Raw genomic sequence first — 18754 nt, 5'->3', positions numbered from 1 at the left:
AAAAAATCATCAAAAACCCCAGAGTATACCACTGTAACACATTTACCCTAATTTTTTTTTTTGTGACACCAATATCTCCAAACTAAATGTGTCACAATGTATGTTTGGGGTAAATGTGTCTTATAGGTACAAGTTTGGGATTTTTTGTGTTAAAAAAAAAAGGCTTGGGGTAAATGTGCCACAATGGGCATAGTTTAGATTTTTGGTGGCTTTTTTCCTTAATATTTCCTTGTTCAATGTTTCCTCTTTAATCTTTCCTAATTTTAAGGTTTCCTAGTTTAGTCGTACCTAGTTTTGTGTCCTACTCCCTCTATAAACAGGAGGTGCTTTCTCAGTTGTAAGCATGCGAATTTGTGAGTTGATAGTACATGAGAATTTCTCTTAAATGAGTGATTCTTTCTGTTCTTTATCCAAATCACTTTGATGCTGAACCTTGAAGTTCTTTCATTCTTCATCCAATTCGATGGTGGTAAACCTTCAAGTTCTTTATCCTTGGCCTGCGGAGTATCCTTTATACATTTGGTGGCGAACTGTTTATCCCAAAGTTCTTTTGTCGATAACACATCAAACATTTTCACTGGTAAGATTACACTACAATAGTATTTTAAACACATTAAGATAAAACGAATTCACACAAAACATACACAGCTCAAAATCTACTTGATTTTGAATTTCATGAATTGATATATCAATAATGGCTTGAATGGAACTTATAATGATTTTTTGCTGTCATGTGATGGGAGTGAGAAGTGAAAATTTGATTGGATATGGTAAAATTTCCCCCCATAAAACATCACCCTTTAAGGTGTCGCCTTGTGGGGTTTAGGCAACTCTAGCAAGTCCTAGACCACGTCTGAAGTGGCAAAGTCTTTAGCCCCTTCCCCAATGAATAAACTCACTGACAGACAATTCACGTCTGAAGAGGCAATGTCTTTAACCCCTTCCCTAGAGAACCAGCTCACTCACAGATAATTTAAGTTCAGGTGCAGAAATTTCCTTGAAACATAAGCAGAGATTGTGTAAAGGCAGCTCTGTATTATAACTGTTAGAATATTTAAACATTAAATCATTCTTTCATAATAGCTTAAGTTTTTAAAACAATATGTAGTAGTTCTACAAAATTTCACTTCAGACCAGGAGACCTGAGATCAAATCTTTCCAGGTGTCTATTTGCGTTCCCCGTTGTTTATATCCACACTTTTGTCTTAGACCTAAGTTTAGCTTACGCATGAGGGGGAATATTAAAATATTAAATATTAAATCTTCATTTAATAGCTTGAGCTTTTAAAATAATTGGCAGCAGTTTAAAAAAATTTAGAAATAACCATCACATGAGACCAGTCAGCTGAATTGGTCAACTGCCCTCTGAAATGATGCCTTCATCCATATAATCAAGTATGACCAGGCAGTACTTTGGTAAGACCACAAGAAAGATGAAAGCATCGGCGGAGCCACTCTAGGCCGAATTTTCGACGTGCTCGGAGAGAGGAAATTTCCATTTTGTCTAGGTTAGACTGTGGCACATCTCTTTTGACAAATTGCCTTTGATAATTCGTTGCAGATGGTTTTTTTTCGTTCTAATATCCACTTAAAAAAAGTTGCAATCTCTCGCTCTTAAACAATTTCCCTATGTTCTAAAGTTGATGCACAGTCCGTCGTCAAGTTCATACATTATAGATACGTCCGATCATGGCAGTGCTTAAAAAGAAGTTACTTTGGGAAACTCTTTCAAGCATCCTTGCTTAGGGTTTTTCACTTAAAAAAAACCCCCGAGAAACATTGTTTCAGTCTTTTCTAGATCTTTTCTGTTTCCTAAACCAGATTTATAAACAGGTCAGTAAGAGCTTCATTAAAGTTCCAGGGCACCAGTTTAAGTTATGGTTGGCATGAATTTTAGATTAGTGAATCTTGTTGAGTGTAACACGGGATCTGCAAGTAGCTTCTAGTTCTGGCAAAATCTGCATGAGTTTATTCGTGTCCTACACAGGTGACAAGACTGCTAGCTTTCAAGCATTATCCTTTTCCTTGATTCAAGGCGTTCCTTGTGATGATAATGGTCCTTATTACCTCTGAAACTAATTTTTTGGAGCAAATTCTGATATATTTTCATGATGTAGATATGTCCTTGAGAAGAGGTTTGGGCGAGGATCATTCGGTGAAGTATGGTTGGCTTTTCACTGGAATTGTTGTGAAGAAAGCAGTTCCTTTGACTGGAGTCAGCAATTAAAGAATGTTTCCTCTGATGCTATGCTGTCTGGGTCATCTAGCAGACAATTTTTTAATAGCTCATCAACTCACAACTACAGCAATGCCGCAGATAACTTGTTCATTTTAAAGCGCATAAGGGTAATGATTTTGGCCTGCAGTTATCAAGTTTTGCTTTACAATTAAAAGATGACTTGTTTATTTCATAATGAAGCTTTGAACATGGTACTCCATGTTTCCCTTTGAGTTGACATAGCAAATATCAAGTGATTTTAGATTAATATGATATAATGTCAATAATGATGAATATTTGGATGCTTTAGATGTATTGGACGCTTAGAAACTTTAATGTGATTTTAAAGTTTTGTGAGACTTTAGGAGAGAAACCACGTTGTTGAGTTCTATAGGGTTACCCTTTGATTCCTGAGCAGGTAGAGAAAGGCCTTGCCGTGTACTTAAGTGGACTACGGGAGAAGTATTTTGGCGAAGTATTTCTCAATGCTTCTAAGTCCCTTGAAGACATTTCAAGGGGAGCAGAGGACATTATTTCCAAAGAATCAAAGTCAAGATTTTCGGAAAAGTCAGAAATTATTAAGTCAGCTGCTCATGAGACACAGAAATCAAGGACCTTGGTTAGTAGTTTGCCAAACAGATTTAGTCAGAGAAGGGACTTTTATGAAGAAGGATTGGACCATATTGCTAGATATGTAGAGTCATTTGAGTCACGCTCCAACGATATATGGCTTGTGTTCCGTCACGAAGGTGTTTCCTTGTCAAAGCTTCTATACACTGTCGAAGAAGTAGAGGAGAGAGGTGATGATGGGATTGAAGCCAGAAAACATGCCCAGGTATTGCGTCCATCAAAATGGTGGCACTGGTTGAAAACTACAGAAGCGGGACAGAAGGAAATGTGCAACCTTATATGGCAATCGGTATGCCTGATGGAAACTCTTTGTGTATCCATACTCAACCGTTGGTCAGTCGATCAACCTCTGTTTAGACCTGTAATGCTGTAGATAAAGTGCTGCAGTTACTTAGCTAGATCAATCTGCTAAAGCTTTTCACTATGATTTGGTCTTGAGAAACTTATGGAGGAAAGAACATTGGAATTTAGTTTAAGTCACACTCACGCCCTTATTCAAAAGCCATTCTTCTGATTCTCCAAAATGTATAATGCCCAAATTGCTCAATTGTAATGCAGTTCTGTTCTTGGTGAAAATATATGTAGAGTCAATTGCATTCACCTAAATCCGAGCCTCTAACTGCAGGTCTGCATTTAAGATCTGAATTCGCGGTTGGAAAGTTGTCAAAATAGGGCGTGCACAATTATTTTAAGTCTCCCATATGTAAATAGGCTAGGTACAGGTTGCAATTGGGGTTCTGATCCTTTGGTTGTACAGGGTTACTTACATGGGCGGCTCATTTCAATTGCAAGCATTTTTTAGGCCAGAAAAAATTCAGTAACTCCAGCTAATTTTAACAATCCCCGTGATTTGTCATTTTCTTTCCTTTGGATAGCACTGGTTGTTGCTTTTGGGATGCATTACTGAAACATCTTTTCTTTTCGATGCTCAGTTGTTGGCGCTCAAAGCCTGTCATGACCGTAATATCACTCATAGGGATATTAAACCTGGTAAGGATATACTTACGATCTGTCTCATTGTAAAAACTATCTAGTAAAGTGATATGAAAATAATATTGGCCATGGACATATCATCTTCTTTGTGTCACCAATGTGTTTCATTTGTGACGAAACAAGTCAATTGATAACAATATGTTGGTTGTCGAAGCAGTTCATTAACCAGCTACAACAATTTCTGGTTGATTGCTTCTTTGTCATGCATGGGCTTTAGGAAACTTAATGGAGACGCACCATTTCTCCTTAAACGTAGGAGTTGGCTGTCCCATAACATCTTAACATGACCATGGCCTTCTCTTGCACTTGTTAAATTTGCTTCGTAAATATTGGAGTCAAGTCAGTAGTGTTATAATCTCAGAACCAACCTACTTCATTTTTTTTTTTTCGGTACAAGAGTTGCTCAACTTACAAATACATTTTAGGAGTGTGCTCTTGGGTGCGACAATCCTTCTCATGATACCTATAGGTGGTAGGGAGCTCGAGAATCCTTCTCATGATAGCTTTAGTTGGTAGGGTGATACATGACTTCTGATCATGCTTATACAATGGATTCATATTTGGCTATTTTTTTCTTTTTCTTCTTGTAGAGAACATGGTGATATGCTTTGAGGATCTGGAAACTGGGAGATGTCTGAGAGGACCTCCAAATGGAGACGAGAATTATAACACCAAAATGTATTCTGAACTTTTTTTGTAAAGGAATCTACTGCTAATTTTTCTGGCGTTAGTGATTATTTCATTTTTTAGAATTCAGCATTGAACTATGCAGGCATTGGATTTTCTCTCTTCTTACTGCTGCTTCAATCTCTTAAATCTGCTGATTTACAAATCTCGGAGTTGTTAATTAAAATAACCATGGATTCTATGGCGTGGAGTCTACTTCTAGGCTTTAATAAAGGTTTTTGCCATTCCATTTCTTGATTTTTCCCTTTTTGGCCTTTTTGGTTTCTTTGTCAATTAATATTTGGCTACTCCTCAGGATAAATTATGCTTTTTGGCTTGTGAGAGCATGAAAACCTGAAAAGTCAGTTTTTATTTTCAGGTATAAAATATGCACCTAACTGCAGGTGGAGGGATAGATTAATTGGATCTTAAAATTGACAATGTCGTAACTGTTTCGCATGTTTAACTTTATACTACTTTCCTGTATGCATGCTTCTAGACACTTCTTCTTAGTTTTCTGAAAAATCTGTTAATTATCTTACAAATCCTTTGCTATTCTTAGTTCTTCGTGAAGTCATTTAATTTGGCTCTTGTAATGTCTAACTTCTGGATGGAGTGAAATTTCCTTCTTCCAAGGGTTAGATCAGCTGCTTCTCTTGGTTTTCACTTATGTTACTTGGAGTGAGGCAGCAAGTTGCAGTGTAAATGCTTATGTGGGAACAATTTTTTTCCGCAGCTCTTGCCTTTTTCTGTGTAATGGCATTTTTATTGATGCTTTTGTAATCCTGTGTCAGGCGCATTATTGACTTTGGGAGTGCAATAAATCAGTTCACTCTGAAGCATCTGTATGGATCAGCTGGCCCTTCAAGGTATTGCATTATTAAAAGAAACTGAACTTTTTGTAACATTCAGAAAAAGAGCTTTATTTGTTGTTGAACTACTGAAACTATCCTCTATAAAGTTGTCATCTTCTTTGTGTGATTTTTATTCTCTTTTTATGTAATTGATGCTTCTCCAGAGCTGAACAAACTACAGAATATACGCCTCCTGAAGCCTTGCTAAATGAAACATGGTATCACGGACCAACTGCTGCGAAGTGAGCATTCCTTAGCTTGAAGATTGTTGTTTTCTCTGTAGAGACAAATATTTGTTTATCTCCAGTACTGTATTGATAACAGGTATGATATGTGGAGTGTTGGTGTGGTCATGTTAGAGTTGATACTAGGGTCACCAGATGTTTTCCAAATCAATGCTTTAACCCGTACTCTTTTGGATCAACATCTTGAGGGATGGAGTGAAGGTTTAAAGCAGTTGGCATATAGGTAAGTTGCATCTTAGTTCATGTATTATGGTATCTTTTATATCATTTTGAATATGAAATTCCTCTCATAAACATATAAAATATTTTGTTTTTGGTCAATAAGAAGAGAATGCTTGGGGGAAATTACCATATCAGTCCTACATCTACTGTACCGCCTATTCAATCCTTAAATTTCCACTTTTTCCTATATTGAGTCCTAATCTTTTTTATGATTTTTCAATGTAGTCCTTCCGGCTGAAAAATGCTGACCTAGAGATCCAGTGAGCCCGGCCATCTTATGTGTCTGGCCGGCCTCTAATGGGGACCATTGCTGATAGAAACAATGCCGTTTTCCTTGGATGAAAATGGCGTCATTTCATTAGAAAAAGGAAACCCGAATCCCTCTCTTCCCTTAATTTGCGATCCCAAATTCCCGTGGATGAACCCTAATTTCTCTCCCGTTTCCCTCAAATCGACCCTAATTCCCATTTCCCTCAAATCTAATTTCCTCAAACGACCCTAAGTGATTCCTCCATGTCACCGAGGCCGTTGTCCATCATAATCTCCAATTCCCCCAAATAGCATAGACCCAATTTAATTTGCATCAAAGTTTCCATTCCCTCCATTCCAACCCTAAGTCCATCACATTGGCCTAGACAGGCAGACCTCATTTTAACAGCCGGCACAGTAACAATGAAAATGGCTCCTTTTGCTTTTTGGTTTGTTTCAACTCTAATAAGGAGAAACACTCGACCTCGAGATCATGCATCGAAAACTATAAAGTATGGTGGTCCCCGATCTACATGTGTTATCAAGAGTTTCAATTTTTTACATAAAGGCAGAAAACAGTCAAAAGGTATGTTCTCCTTGTGGTCACAAACTAAGTGTGTTGTCCTTGTCTTATTTATGCAATCTATTTGGCTCGGTTTCTTCGCATATGCTGCTGTTGGTCCTTACCTCGTGTGTCTGTTTGTAATACACGTTGCCTTTTTATGTAGGGTCGAGATGAGTGACAAGTCAACACTGTTCTGTGTTCTTAATAGTATGTTAGGGGAAGGTGATTTACCACTAGTAAATATTAGTTCAATGAGCTGTTGAAGATTCACCAGACACATTAAGAATGAAGTAAATAGTAAACTCGAAAAGCTTTATTTAAAGATGTATGGGTAGTCGCTAGATGATGGGTTGAGTTATGTATTTGATGATAACAGTGTTAATGATCAGCCTTTGATAGCTCATTGAACTGATATCTACTTGTACTAAATCCATCTTCCCCTCGACATATTCAAGCATTTGGCAACAGACAAATTTTCCACGGTTGAAAACGCAGACTAATACTGACTTGTCACTCATGTCGGCCCTACACAAAAAGGCTACATATATAATAAACAGACACATGACGGAGGGACCAAAAACAACACAGGTGAAGAAACCGAGCCAAATAGATAACATGAATACAACAAGGACAACACACTCTGTTCGAGACCACAACAACAAAATAGCTTTTGATTGTTCTCTGCCTTTTTGGTAAAAAACTGAAAACTCCCTACACCACTCACAGATTGGGACCACCGTTTGTCGTTTCGCTGCGGAATGTCGGGGCAAATGTGATGGAATTAGGGCTAGAAGTGAGGCAATGAGGAGTCTGATGGAAACTACGAGCAAATCGGGTCTCTGCAATTGGGGGGAATTGGCAATTCTGATGAATGAAGGCCTCAGGAAAAATTGGGGAGTTGATTAGGGCCAATTTGAGGGAAATGGGAGTTAGGTCGATTTGATGGAAATGCGAGAGGAACTAGGGTCCATCACCGGGAATTTGCGAATCAGGGGAAAAAGGGGCTTCTGTTGTTTTATTTTTGTTATTAACGGTGCCGTTTCTATTCACGATGTTCCACGTCAAATGCCTATGGTCGAACATGTGGGATGGTTTGCACTGACTTGACTTCAGGTCAACATGTTTTTGCCTAAATTGACCAAAATGATTGAAAAATTATCAAAAGATTTAGGACTAAACTGGCAAAATTGGAAAACTTGGGACTGAATTGGCGATCATAGGTTTAGGATTGACTTAATAATTTTTGTGAATGTTTGGATTATGAATCCGTAAGAATGCATCTATAGCTTGCATCCCATTTATATGCAGTGAAAGGGTTGTGGAACACATAGATTGAGATGGTTGTTGGCTGTTGAGTGCCCAATGCTTGGCGCATTTAAATGCAAACATTTAAAAGTCAATAAAGAACCAACTGAAACATCATCCTAAAGTTTTGTGCCATGACGTGCTTAAAGACATTTTCTAAAGATTTTTTTTTTTTGTGTGCATGTGTCAGACTTAGATCGTTTATGGAGATGTGCATCTTAATCCCAGGTAGTTCCTTGAAACATCGATTTGGTGGTGCAATGGACAAGGTAACCTCCAACACTGATTTTTGAGAGATCTAGACACTAGAGTTAACTTTAGTCCCCGAACTTCCTAATGAATGAGTAAAGAAGACGCTGAACTTTTAAATGATTTCAAAATGATGTCTGAACTAGGGTGATCTCCAGTTATTCATGATTATTTGTCAAGTTACTAGATATTGGCACTTCTTGGTGGTTTTTATGTCATAAGTGTATTAACAATCATTTCCTACCTTGAGATGCAGAGTGGAGTTTCACCGGCTTCCTGGAAATGTTCAGAAGAGTTTTTCTCACATCAAGTGAAGAGCAGAGATCCTCTTAAGATTGGGTATGTTTCCTCATAACTTACATATGTATTGTATGCTTTCAAAGTCTCTTTGCCATTTTGCGAGGCTTGCTTTTTCTCTTTCGAGTCTTGCTAGATCATGACAGCATTTACTTCCAAAAAATGCTGCAGCTTTTCAGATGTTTGGGCTCTGCGATTGGTTCGTCATCTCTTAATGTGGGATCCCGTAAGTTTTTCATTGTGCAAATGACTATCTTTACTATTTCCTCCCAAAGGATGTTTTGCTGGCCAGAGACTGGTGGATTCTGCAGATAAAAGATGGCTTTTGCTTAGATACAACCTAATGAAAAGCGCAATTCATTTTTAAGAAATATATAATTTCCAAATTGATGCTTATAGCATTTTTCTTCTCAAGGGATGCTGGTGTGTCTTCTGTAAATAAGGAGCATTCACATTGAATCAGCTGAAAAACCTAAAAGACTACCGGGAAAAGTTGATTTAAGTCTCATATCCAAACAGCAGTTCAGATATTTGCAAGTATCCTGTAGCATCTCTTTTATGGCTTTTATGTGAGGTCCTCAACAAGTTTCTTGGAAACAGTTTTACTCCATATCCAGAAAATAGGAAACTTGGAGGTTGCTACTGGCCCTGTTCTTGTTTTATAGCAGTTTCTGTTTATTGGCTTGCTTACCAGAATATCTGAAACAGGAGAAAATTTCATGATTTTGAGAACTATGTTGTATGGATTATGGATTTTTGGCTTTTACTGCAATGTTTCGGGACACACGTAGTGTGAGTCTTGATGTGAATGCTATCCTTGATACACTGGAGTCCTTATCATGAGAGTAGATTTTGTAAATTGGTTAGTATACCCGTGGTCCCTTTACATGGATTATTTTTACTGAAAAAATGGGCAATTTTTTTTTTTTCCTGAAACTAGTACCAGAAGTCCCGAAGCTATGTCAATATGGGCTCTTGGCATCCAGTGCAGTTGACCTGATCATGCAGGAAACATGCAACACTTACAGTATATCAGGAATTTTTTTTTTTTTGGTTAAAATTGAGCATGCCCTTTCAAAATACTCATACTGAAACTTTCTTTCTCTTAGCATTTCGATTTATGATGGAGAGGACATTTAGGTGTAATTGTTTGATTGATTAAAATCAGGATAACACTTATAACTAAAATTCCTACTTTGTTGGACATACATTAAAACACATTGAATTGCAGGATGACCGACTCAGTGTCGATGAAGCTCTGCAACATCCTTACTTTGAGACTTTGCGCAGGACATGAATCATGGGAAGCCTTGAACATCTGAAATATAAACTTATGGACTCCTGTTATCAGAGGGGTATGGACTGCCCTCATGGTCTACTGATTTTTTTATGCATAAATCTGAAAATATTCATAATGGTAATCTGCTTCACCATTCCATTTTCTTGACTGCTTCTACCAGTAGTATGTGATTTTTTATTGTCAAGACGTACGGGAACACAAGCAGGGAAATAGCTTTGCAGCTGCAAAAGGAGATTAATATGTTCATTCCCTTGCGGACGTCACGGTAAGGCAAGGCAAACAGTTTCCAGCAACTTCAGGACAATTCTGTCGACATCCTCACTGCTTATTTAAAACACCCATGATGTTCCTGATACGTTGTGCCCCCGATATACATCTTCTCCAAATGATTCAGCTCGTCATTATAGTTTTCTATAGATTGTTACATGAGCGTGCGCCTTTGTATAACTCAGTCTTTCATTTCTTTCCTTTTTTGCTTTTATTTTTTGGTGGAGTACCCGTGTATATTACGGTGTTGTAAATACAATTTGACAAATGTACAAAACTTCTATTTCCTGCTCTTTGACATTCTCAGCAAAACTTCATCAATCCCGAATATCCCCAATACCCGTGTGATGAGTCATCAAAACAATCCAAAAGGTGGCACGAGTTGAAACTGAAGTGCATAAAAGCATGTTCCAACTTTAAGGGTGTCATTGCGGTGCCCCTCTCTTTAAAATCTTAATAAGTTCGTACTATCATCTCTAATGTAAATGCTATGCTTGTAATGTAAAAAAAGACCAGAATCTTGTCATTCGCCACACATTCATTAGGCCAAGCTGCTGTACATAAAACAGCAGAGTATGAAAGCTATACTTAGCTAGGGTAATGTCTCTGTATAGTTAAATGTCTTAAGGCTATGTTTGGTTGTCTGGATTTTTGATTAGGATAGGATTAGATAGTATAAGATAAAAAATCTAAAATTAGATTATATCCTATTTGTCGTTTGATGAACTGTAAATTTAAAGACGGATATTTTTATATCATATTATATCCATTATTTAATAAAAATTAGATATAAATATAATGATTCTTGACTTGTATCATTCGGAGGCTCTTCTTCGAAGTTTGACGTGGCAAATCTTCGATCGCTTGCCCGAGCCGTTGGGTTAGAGCTCGAGAATACGGCCGCAAGAGCTGCCGCGACAAGAACGAGAGGCGGCGGCTTGATTGATCATCTGTGAAAAGATTCGAATGGTTGGAGGGTCTTATCACCAATAAGCAGACTGACCCATAAAACGGACACAAATGAACCCCTCCACAAATAAAAATGAAAGAATAGAAAGTGCTTTCTTGTGAATCAAATTTGAGAAACATGTCCAAGAACACTCAAAACAACAGCCTTCGATTTATCCTTACCCGTGCACTTAATGTAATCAGAATCAATCAAACACAAAAGAAATTGCCACATGATTCTGCAATGATGTTCACACTAATTACATTCGTTTCACGAAGAATTCATTCCTACTGCAGCAAGAAGATTTCAACTCTGAACCCAAAAATTTTCTTTTTCCTGAGTAAACAACAGCTAAACATATGCTCCTTGCTGGGTTCAGAGTTGAAATCTGCCTCCGCCGGTGAAGCTGCTTGCCGCCGCAAGAGACGCTGCCCGCCGCGACAGGAGAGGTGGCCCGCCACCAAAGAGGCGGCTGGGCATGGCAGATGGGGCATTGCGAAGAGGGAGTGGCTTGACCGTACTGGTTTTATGGAGAAGAGAAATCTTATCCGACTCTATCCCATCCTCTCTCCTAGGATAATTTTATCCCCCCTATATTCCCTCTATATCCCCTTTTATTTTGTCTTATCCGACTCTATCCCATCCTCTCCCCTAGGATAATTTTATCCCCCCTATATTCCCTCTATATCCCCTTTATTTTGTCATAAGCAACTACCAAACACAAGATAGGATAAAACATATCATATCCTGTATTTTATCCGAATTACCAAACGCAACCTAAAAATCTCCACTGTTAGTCCTATCCCTTGGTAATCGAAGGACCAGCGTAACTCATAGTTAGTGTAATTACTATCCACTCAGGTGGATAGATAATTCATCAAAAGACGTAATGGAACCGGACATGCCTAAAGACCTGGATAACGCACACCTACAAAGCAACTGCAGGGAGGACGGCAATTCCAATTGTCACATTGCGATGCCAAAGAAAGAACTGAAGGCATTGTATTTTGCTTTCTTAATAGATTTAAGCTGTTTAAGCACGATCCATCCACTTTGATTCGATATATGCATGAGAAAAAATAGCAATGCATTAACCGACTGAATAGATGAATGAACGTAACTTTCTGCGCTTCATTTGACATTTTCCTCACATACAAATGGAACAAAATGAAGAGAACATATATAACTTACCAAAATCCATTAATGATGGCAAAAAGGATACAATGTGGTCCTACAGGATGATTAAAGCGCACTTACTGTACACGATGCGTTGAAATATTAGATGCACTCTCTGCTTCCTTGTCCAGGATTACGGCTCATGACTGTTTACTCGGCTGTGAAGCTCCAGCATCTCTGGATGGTGTGGATCGACACAGAGAGCCGCTCGACAGTCTCGGAGGGCACCCATGACATTGCCAACGTGCTCATGGAACGCTGCCCGCAGGTGCAGGAGGTGAAGGTCGGCCTTGAATGCAATTGCCCTCGAAACTTCAGCAATAGCTTCATCTTCCTTTTGACTATCCATTAGTACTGTCAATTTTGAAGAGAAAGAGAATGAAGTCAATTCCTGTTTATAGTGTCAATTAATCTCACAAGTTTGTGGAATAAAATATTTGGACATTCAGCCTACACAACTCAAGTGTATGAACAAGTATTATTACATGTTTACTTATGTGAGAATAGGCATAAGCCACTATCATCTGAGAAAAGTAATGCATCAAACAAATGAAAAGGCATTGTCGTTACGGAGTTTAGTGACCAGCTGAAAACAGTAAAAAGTAGGGACCAAAATTTCAGGGATCTCAAAATTAAGCATGGTACAGGGAACCGAAGGGAGAGGTCGGGGCTGGAGGCCTCCTTGTGTCAGTACCAAAAGGAAAAATCTCAAGGATCCAGAACGACTAACTGGATAGTGTGGAAATGCTCATCTAAGGCCGCCTTTTGGCATTTACATGCATGCATGCTTAAAATGTCTGTTCTAGAATAGGGACATATTAACAAAAGAACTAGTGTGGAAACACTTATACAGTATGACACAAAGTTGAGGTAGATCAATAACCTGCAGCCCGGTATCTGTATGGATAGACACGAAGTGGGTCTAATCTGGTAACCATCTCGAGGTCGGCCATAGCGAGTTCACGATCAGAATATTCAGACCTCTTCTCATACGCAGATGCATTATTCCTCGCCTTCTCAATCAGTTGTGACATCTCATTGTATGCTGCAACTTTGTCATTTTTCAGAAAATGTACTCGAGCAAGCCCTTGATGGGCTCTTGTGTGCCTGATTTTGAGAGCGTTGATATAGCAATCAGCTGCTAATTCTAGCTTCCCACAGTCGACGTAGATACTTCCAAGATTGTTCAGCGCCTGGCAATGTGATTGAGTTCATCCCACAACAGATTAGTGAAGATCGTGGACTAAAAGCTTGTCATGTCTCTTTCAGCAAAGTTAAGGTGAAAATATAGCCCATAAGTTTGTAGAATATATGAATGCTTTTAACAGGAGATTAAAATTTAAACTCTGTTCTCTTCTCACACGCACAGCAACAAAAACTTTCTTGCAAATATGGCAGGTTGCATCTGTCACAAATAAGATACAGCAGTCTGAGCATTCAATGTTGAGATCTAACAGCTATTGCAACATCCACCAGATTGTATATGAGATCTTAGCAAATGAGATAACAACATCTAGATTATGCCAGATTTGATTTATCACTTTTAAGAAACATCATTGCTATGACCAAAACATGCAGGAAGGTAACGAGATAGGATAAAACGCTTTTGAAAATTATTTGTCACAGTTGTCAACATAGTAAATAGTTATGACTTAGTTCCAGTGTTTAAGTGATATCGGAAAGTCATAATTTCCACGGAAAGCCTACAGGCTACTTCTCCAGTGGTACAAAAAGCAAATAGATAACATCTAGCCAGATTGTCAATTGCATCAGCCACTTCTTCCAGGGATGCAGAGTTTTTATTCAATACATTTAGCAAAACAAATCAAGATGCTCAGAATCTTGTAAGGACAAATAATAAATTGCTTCATACGCTAAAATTGTCAAATATAATTTGAATTCTCCAAAAGAACTGATTAGACTATAATAAGCAACTTGATGACCAAGAGGGAAAGAACACACTGGAAATAATGTTAGAAAGGAGAAGATATCCACTGAATGACCTAAATCACAAAGAAAAGGAAACCTCTACTTTATAAGATACATACATTGGAACCAGAAAGCTTACCTGACCTTTGCGAAGCCTATCCGAGGGGCACTTCAACGCATTTTCAAGAAGTGAAACAACAGTTGACGAACAAGACGTATCCTGGCTAGAATCTGCCAGTGCATAGGCTTTTAGGAAGAAGGCCTCAAAGGATCTTGTGATTTTAATAGACTCCTCGGCCTTTCGAAGCCCTTCATCACAGTGCCCAGTGTCATATAAGATCCAGCCTTCATAAACCAGGCGCTCATATTCGCTGGAGGCATGCTGCCGGGCTAAATGTAAACTTCTCATAGCTGCCTCAGGGCAATTCAACCTGATCAAAGGTGCAACGAATTTACAGTCAAATGTCATCCAAAACTCCACCTGTGTGTGTAGAAGTAGATATAGCATAGAATGATGCTAACAGGATTAGCTTAGAAGCAAGGGCGAGAAGACCTGGATTCTGAAACAGCAATCAAATCATAAACAACAAAGGGAATGAACAACGAGGCGGGAAGATAACACCAGAGGAGCAAATGCACAAGCCTTGTAGGTTGTTCAAAGCCAAGTTTCAAGAGAATGAACAAAAATGTCTGAGCAACTGCTCAAAGCCAAGGTTCAAGAGAATGAACAAAAACGTCCAAGCAACTGCTCTATAGATAATCTCTAGAAAAATGTTCTCAGAAGCATCAAGAAACAAAAGTTATCTCCAAGAACAGTAAGAGGTCTCTATCTCACTCACATATATAAATACACATCCTCGCTCAGGCTGGCTTATGTAAAAGCCACCTAACTATACTTGAGTAATTTAAATTTATTTATTTGTTTTTAAGTAAGAGTGACCATGAATTAAAAGGGCTAATAATCCAGTTACATCTTAAGAAGAGATTAAAAAAAACTACAGAATCCATGAAAGAGCAAAACTTCAGAAAGTAATCCTGCAATCACCAAAGCTAAGATAGACATCCACATTACGAACATCGAGAAGAATTTGAACGTCCTCAGTTTGGTCCAATAATAATCACCTCCTGGTCGAGCAATGTGCGAGCCATATAACAATCTGCCGAAGAGAGACTTGCGTAGAGGGATATATGGTAGGATTGAAAGGAACTAATAATCTCAATGTCTTTAGAACAGTTTTTCTCTGAATATTTCAGCCAAATGCTTTAAGCTGAAAACAATAGAAACCACTTTTCTGGTCTCCGCCTCAAAAGAGGTTTCCAATACATATTCTATTTTTACGGAAGCACGCACAGGAAAATTAATATCTGAATTCTGAATAATACAACAGTGAACTCAGAAATAATTGGATGTTCCAGATATTTAAATCAATGTAAATCTAAGTATTTGCAATTTTCACACTGAAATGCATAAGTAATCAACCGCACCACTTATGCTCGCATAAAAGCTTTATACTTGGTAGGATAAAGTACTCGATAGATATGATGCAACAGCCTACCTGAGGAGGAGCAGCGACTGTCTAAAGTACAGAACACCTTTTGGTGCATCAGATTCAACGAGCATCTGGTAAATAACAGAGAGTGAACCAATATCATCAACTGAAGACCACCGGTCATACAATTGCATCCAACAATCAGCTGTTGTCCAACTCTCAACATGCTCTCTTACAAGTGTGCGGAGTTGGGATGCAGCAACCCGTCCCTCAAACATCCTATATTCTGGAGAGAGCGTGAGAATTGCCTGAACATCACAAATTGCTAATTGGTAATCCTCAAGGACCAAGTAAAAGCAAAAACGGAGTTCCAAGCACTCTAATGCAAGTTTGAAGCCAATGATCCGATTGATCTCCGCAAGCGCACCTTGAACATCTTGTTTCCTCATTAAGGAAGCGGCTCGATACATGTAAGGATAAGGTAGAGTTGGGTCCAACTCAGTTGCTTTCTTGAGGTCTTCCCATCTCTTATCTCCTTCAGAGTACAATGACCTCTCCTGGTGCATCCATCCCAGCGGTTTACAGCTTCCAGATGAAATAATGGAGCTGAGCTTGTCATAGGCCCCTGATTTTTGACCCTTTAAGTAAGCTAGTCTAGCCAAGCCTGCGACTGAGTATATATGACCTGCTTTAACAGCTGCATCAAAAAGACGCTCAGCTTCACCATACTCTTTCCTCAAAAGCCTAACACATCCCAACTGATGGAAAGCCAGCAGTCTCTGCCTCTCAGTTTCAGCAGACTCTAGCAACCGCTCCAGGAAACAAGCAGCTTTATCTGACTGAGGGTCAAGATTCATAGATACTTCACTCAGTAAACAGTATAGTGAAAAAGAAGCTGGCCCGGCCATGATCAACCTTTGTTGTCTGTTAGCAAGGCTAAATATTTGCACAACCCTGGCATCATTTAGACAATCGGGAAGTTCATGCAAAAATACTTGCAAGCATGAAGCTGCAAGGACACGGGAGTTCTCTTCAAGAGCATATTCCATGAGTTCTACCGCGTCATCTCTAGAAGAAACAAAAGCTGCAAGTTTCCTATCACATGCGTCTTTTAGTCTTTCACAACAGAAGCGATTTGCAAAGACAAGTATTTCCAGTAAAAGATTTGGAGAAACTTCATCCAAATTTCCCGTCATGCTAAACTCATTGATAGCTCTCAAGCCTGAAGCTGAGATATTGTTCTCAGACAAATCTATGTCCTCTCTTGCTGATTCTGTGAAGCACCCATTAAGCATTGCTTGAAAAGGCGCTGAAAGGCGTGCCATTTTCCGTCTATCACAAACTATGTTCTCATCTCCAACTCTAAAAATAACACTACTCGAAAGTTTAATGTCGCTAGTCAAAACATATTGACTAGAACTCACATCTGTATCCTCTGGAAGCACTGAAGCAACATCTATATGGCCAAACTCTTCTAGGCACTTGCCACAAGTTGCGAGCAAGTCAGCAATAAGCTCCTCACCTTGTTTTTCATACTTCAACCATGCACCGAAAACAATTTTCTCGTGCACACTGGTAGCCTTCTGCCATGCAGCACGGAGGCTTCTCCTCATCAATTTGTTTTCTCCCAGACCTCTAAAGACCTGGAACTTTAGCAAATAGAGATTCGGCCTCTCCTCAGGAGCACAACTCTCGAGTTCTTCATGAATTTGTGACAAAACTTCTACGTAATCAACTGGTTTAAACAAAGGCAGTATCGACGGCTCAGCAACCTTGATGAGGGATTCTCTACAACAATTACCCCAACCATAAGACATCGACTTTTAAACAATGAGGGTAGTAAAAATTAAAAATTGAAGATTAGAGGACTTACATAGACGAAGAAAAAGAGTACTGCGGGGAAGATTTCGAGAGCTTCCCTCTTTCGACTTGAAGCCAAGACTGCGGATTGAGAGCATTGAGCTGTGTCTCTTTACAGGACTCAGAGGGGAAGAAAGTCCTCATTGGGCATAAGAGGTGAAACCACTCCCAGATCTCCACAATAACCAGATGTACTTCTCATCCAACAATCCCGCACCCGAAGAACGTCCAGATCGAAACCCCGCAACCAAAAAAGCTCGCCCCTTTTGATCATGAACCGCAAGGCCGAGCAGAAATCACAACCTAAGCCGCCAAAGACCAAGAAAACATCACAATCGCTAGCGTCAGAAACTCTGCGAGCTCAACCCAGAATTCAAACCAAAAATCGATGATTCGGCATTTCGGCTTCCAAAAGAAATCGCGATTTTCGAAAATTCGCCGCGGAGAAGCCTGCGAGCTCGGAAAACAAAGAATGACATCCAAACAGTGGTTTGCTTGAGTCCTAAACAACAATCGATGGTCACTTAGTAGCAGACAAAAAGATGAACAGTAGAGCTCGACCTAACTCACCCTGTATCCCCCCCGAAAAAAAGGAAAACGGCAACCACTCGCAGTTATCCAAAGATCTCTACCTAAAAAACGAAAAAGAAAAGAAAAGAAAGGACACCCAACCAGACATACATCATTTTCCCCCGAATCAAACTCAATCTATCTTCGACAACGACGCCAACAGAAAACATGGAAAAACAAAATCAAACAAGCACAGTAAATAAAAAACCAATCTTTTTATGAAGAAGAAGAAGAAGAGGAGAAACCTACTTTTCTTCCTCGGGCTGAGCACAGCAATGGAGGGGACTGAAGACCCACGAGAGATCGGATTGTTGCAGAATCTGAGAAGAGAGAGTTGAATGTTTTCCCCCAGGCGTATATGCACACACTTTCCGCTTTTTCGTTCGGTAAATGCGAAAGTTGTCGCTTTTTCCTTTGTTTGTATTTTTCGAATTTATGTTGTTTTTTTTTTTTGGGGGGGGGGGGTGGTTCGGAGCGGAGATGGAGAAGAGAAAGAGAGAGAGAGAGAGAGAGAGAGAGAGGGAGGGAGAGGAGGCGCGACGGAAACTGAAGTGAAAATATTAAGCACTGGAAAAAGCAATAAACCAGTGAGCGGATGGACCATCAGATTTCAGATCCGGAGAGGGGAAGAAGACAACATGAGTCACGCGACGGTGGAGATGCGTCGTCGTTTTGTGGGCAGCGATGGTTTAGACAAGAACCATATATGCTCGAACGATT

General features: G+C 39.2%; 2 protein-coding genes across 10 annotated transcripts in view; one reads left to right on the top strand and one right to left on the bottom strand.

The window, feature by feature from the left end:
* The window catches only part of LOC115752001 (probable inactive protein kinase At3g63330), a 42074-nt gene extending 31789 nt beyond the window's left edge, over nt 1–10285 (top strand). For 3 of the 9 annotated variants that reach the window (XM_048282826.1, XM_030690021.2, XM_048282827.1), the window contains 11 exons: nt 2118–2346; nt 2637–3137; nt 3781–3838; nt 4432–4519; nt 5302–5376; nt 5526–5603; nt 5686–5829; nt 8138–8216; nt 8453–8535; nt 8665–8719; nt 9725–10232. In XM_048282826.1, coding sequence (XP_048138783.1) covers nt 2118–2346; nt 2637–3137; nt 3781–3838; nt 4432–4519; nt 5302–5376; nt 5526–5603; nt 5686–5829; nt 8138–8216; nt 8453–8535; nt 8665–8719; nt 9725–9790 — 1456 coding nt within the window. In that variant the 3' untranslated portion in view covers nt 9791–10232. Of the gene's footprint in view, nt 1–2117; nt 2347–2636; nt 3138–3780; nt 3839–4431; nt 4520–5301; nt 5377–5525; nt 5604–5685; nt 5830–8137; nt 8217–8452; nt 8536–8629; nt 8720–9724 lie in introns of those variants that run through there. The other 6 variants (XM_048282823.1, XM_048282822.1, XR_007199340.1 and 3 more) reach the window with 5 other exon arrangements.
* A 1790-nt stretch (nt 10286–12075) lies between these two features.
* Nucleotides 12076–18497, bottom strand: LOC115752002 (ETO1-like protein 1). The gene is made up of 6 exons (XM_030690022.2): nt 18284–18497; nt 17478–17914; nt 15671–17392; nt 14254–14545; nt 13069–13378; nt 12076–12539 (listed from the first exon to the last, which is right to left on the bottom strand). The coding sequence occupies exons 2-6, from the start codon at nt 17606–17608 to the stop codon at nt 12319–12321; spliced, it is 2676 nt and encodes an 891-aa protein (XP_030545882.1). The 5' UTR covers nt 17609–17914; nt 18284–18497; the 3' UTR covers nt 12076–12318.
* Between the last annotated feature and the right edge of the window lie 257 nt (nt 18498–18754).

This window comes from Rhodamnia argentea, chromosome 7 (assembly GCF_020921035.1).
Source record: "Rhodamnia argentea isolate NSW1041297 chromosome 7, ASM2092103v1, whole genome shotgun sequence".
In the NCBI taxonomy this organism is placed as follows: domain Eukaryota; kingdom Viridiplantae; phylum Streptophyta; class Magnoliopsida; order Myrtales; family Myrtaceae; genus Rhodamnia; species Rhodamnia argentea.
Note: the sequence above shows the minus strand (reverse complement) of the source record. Positions and strands in the feature narration are given on the sequence as shown.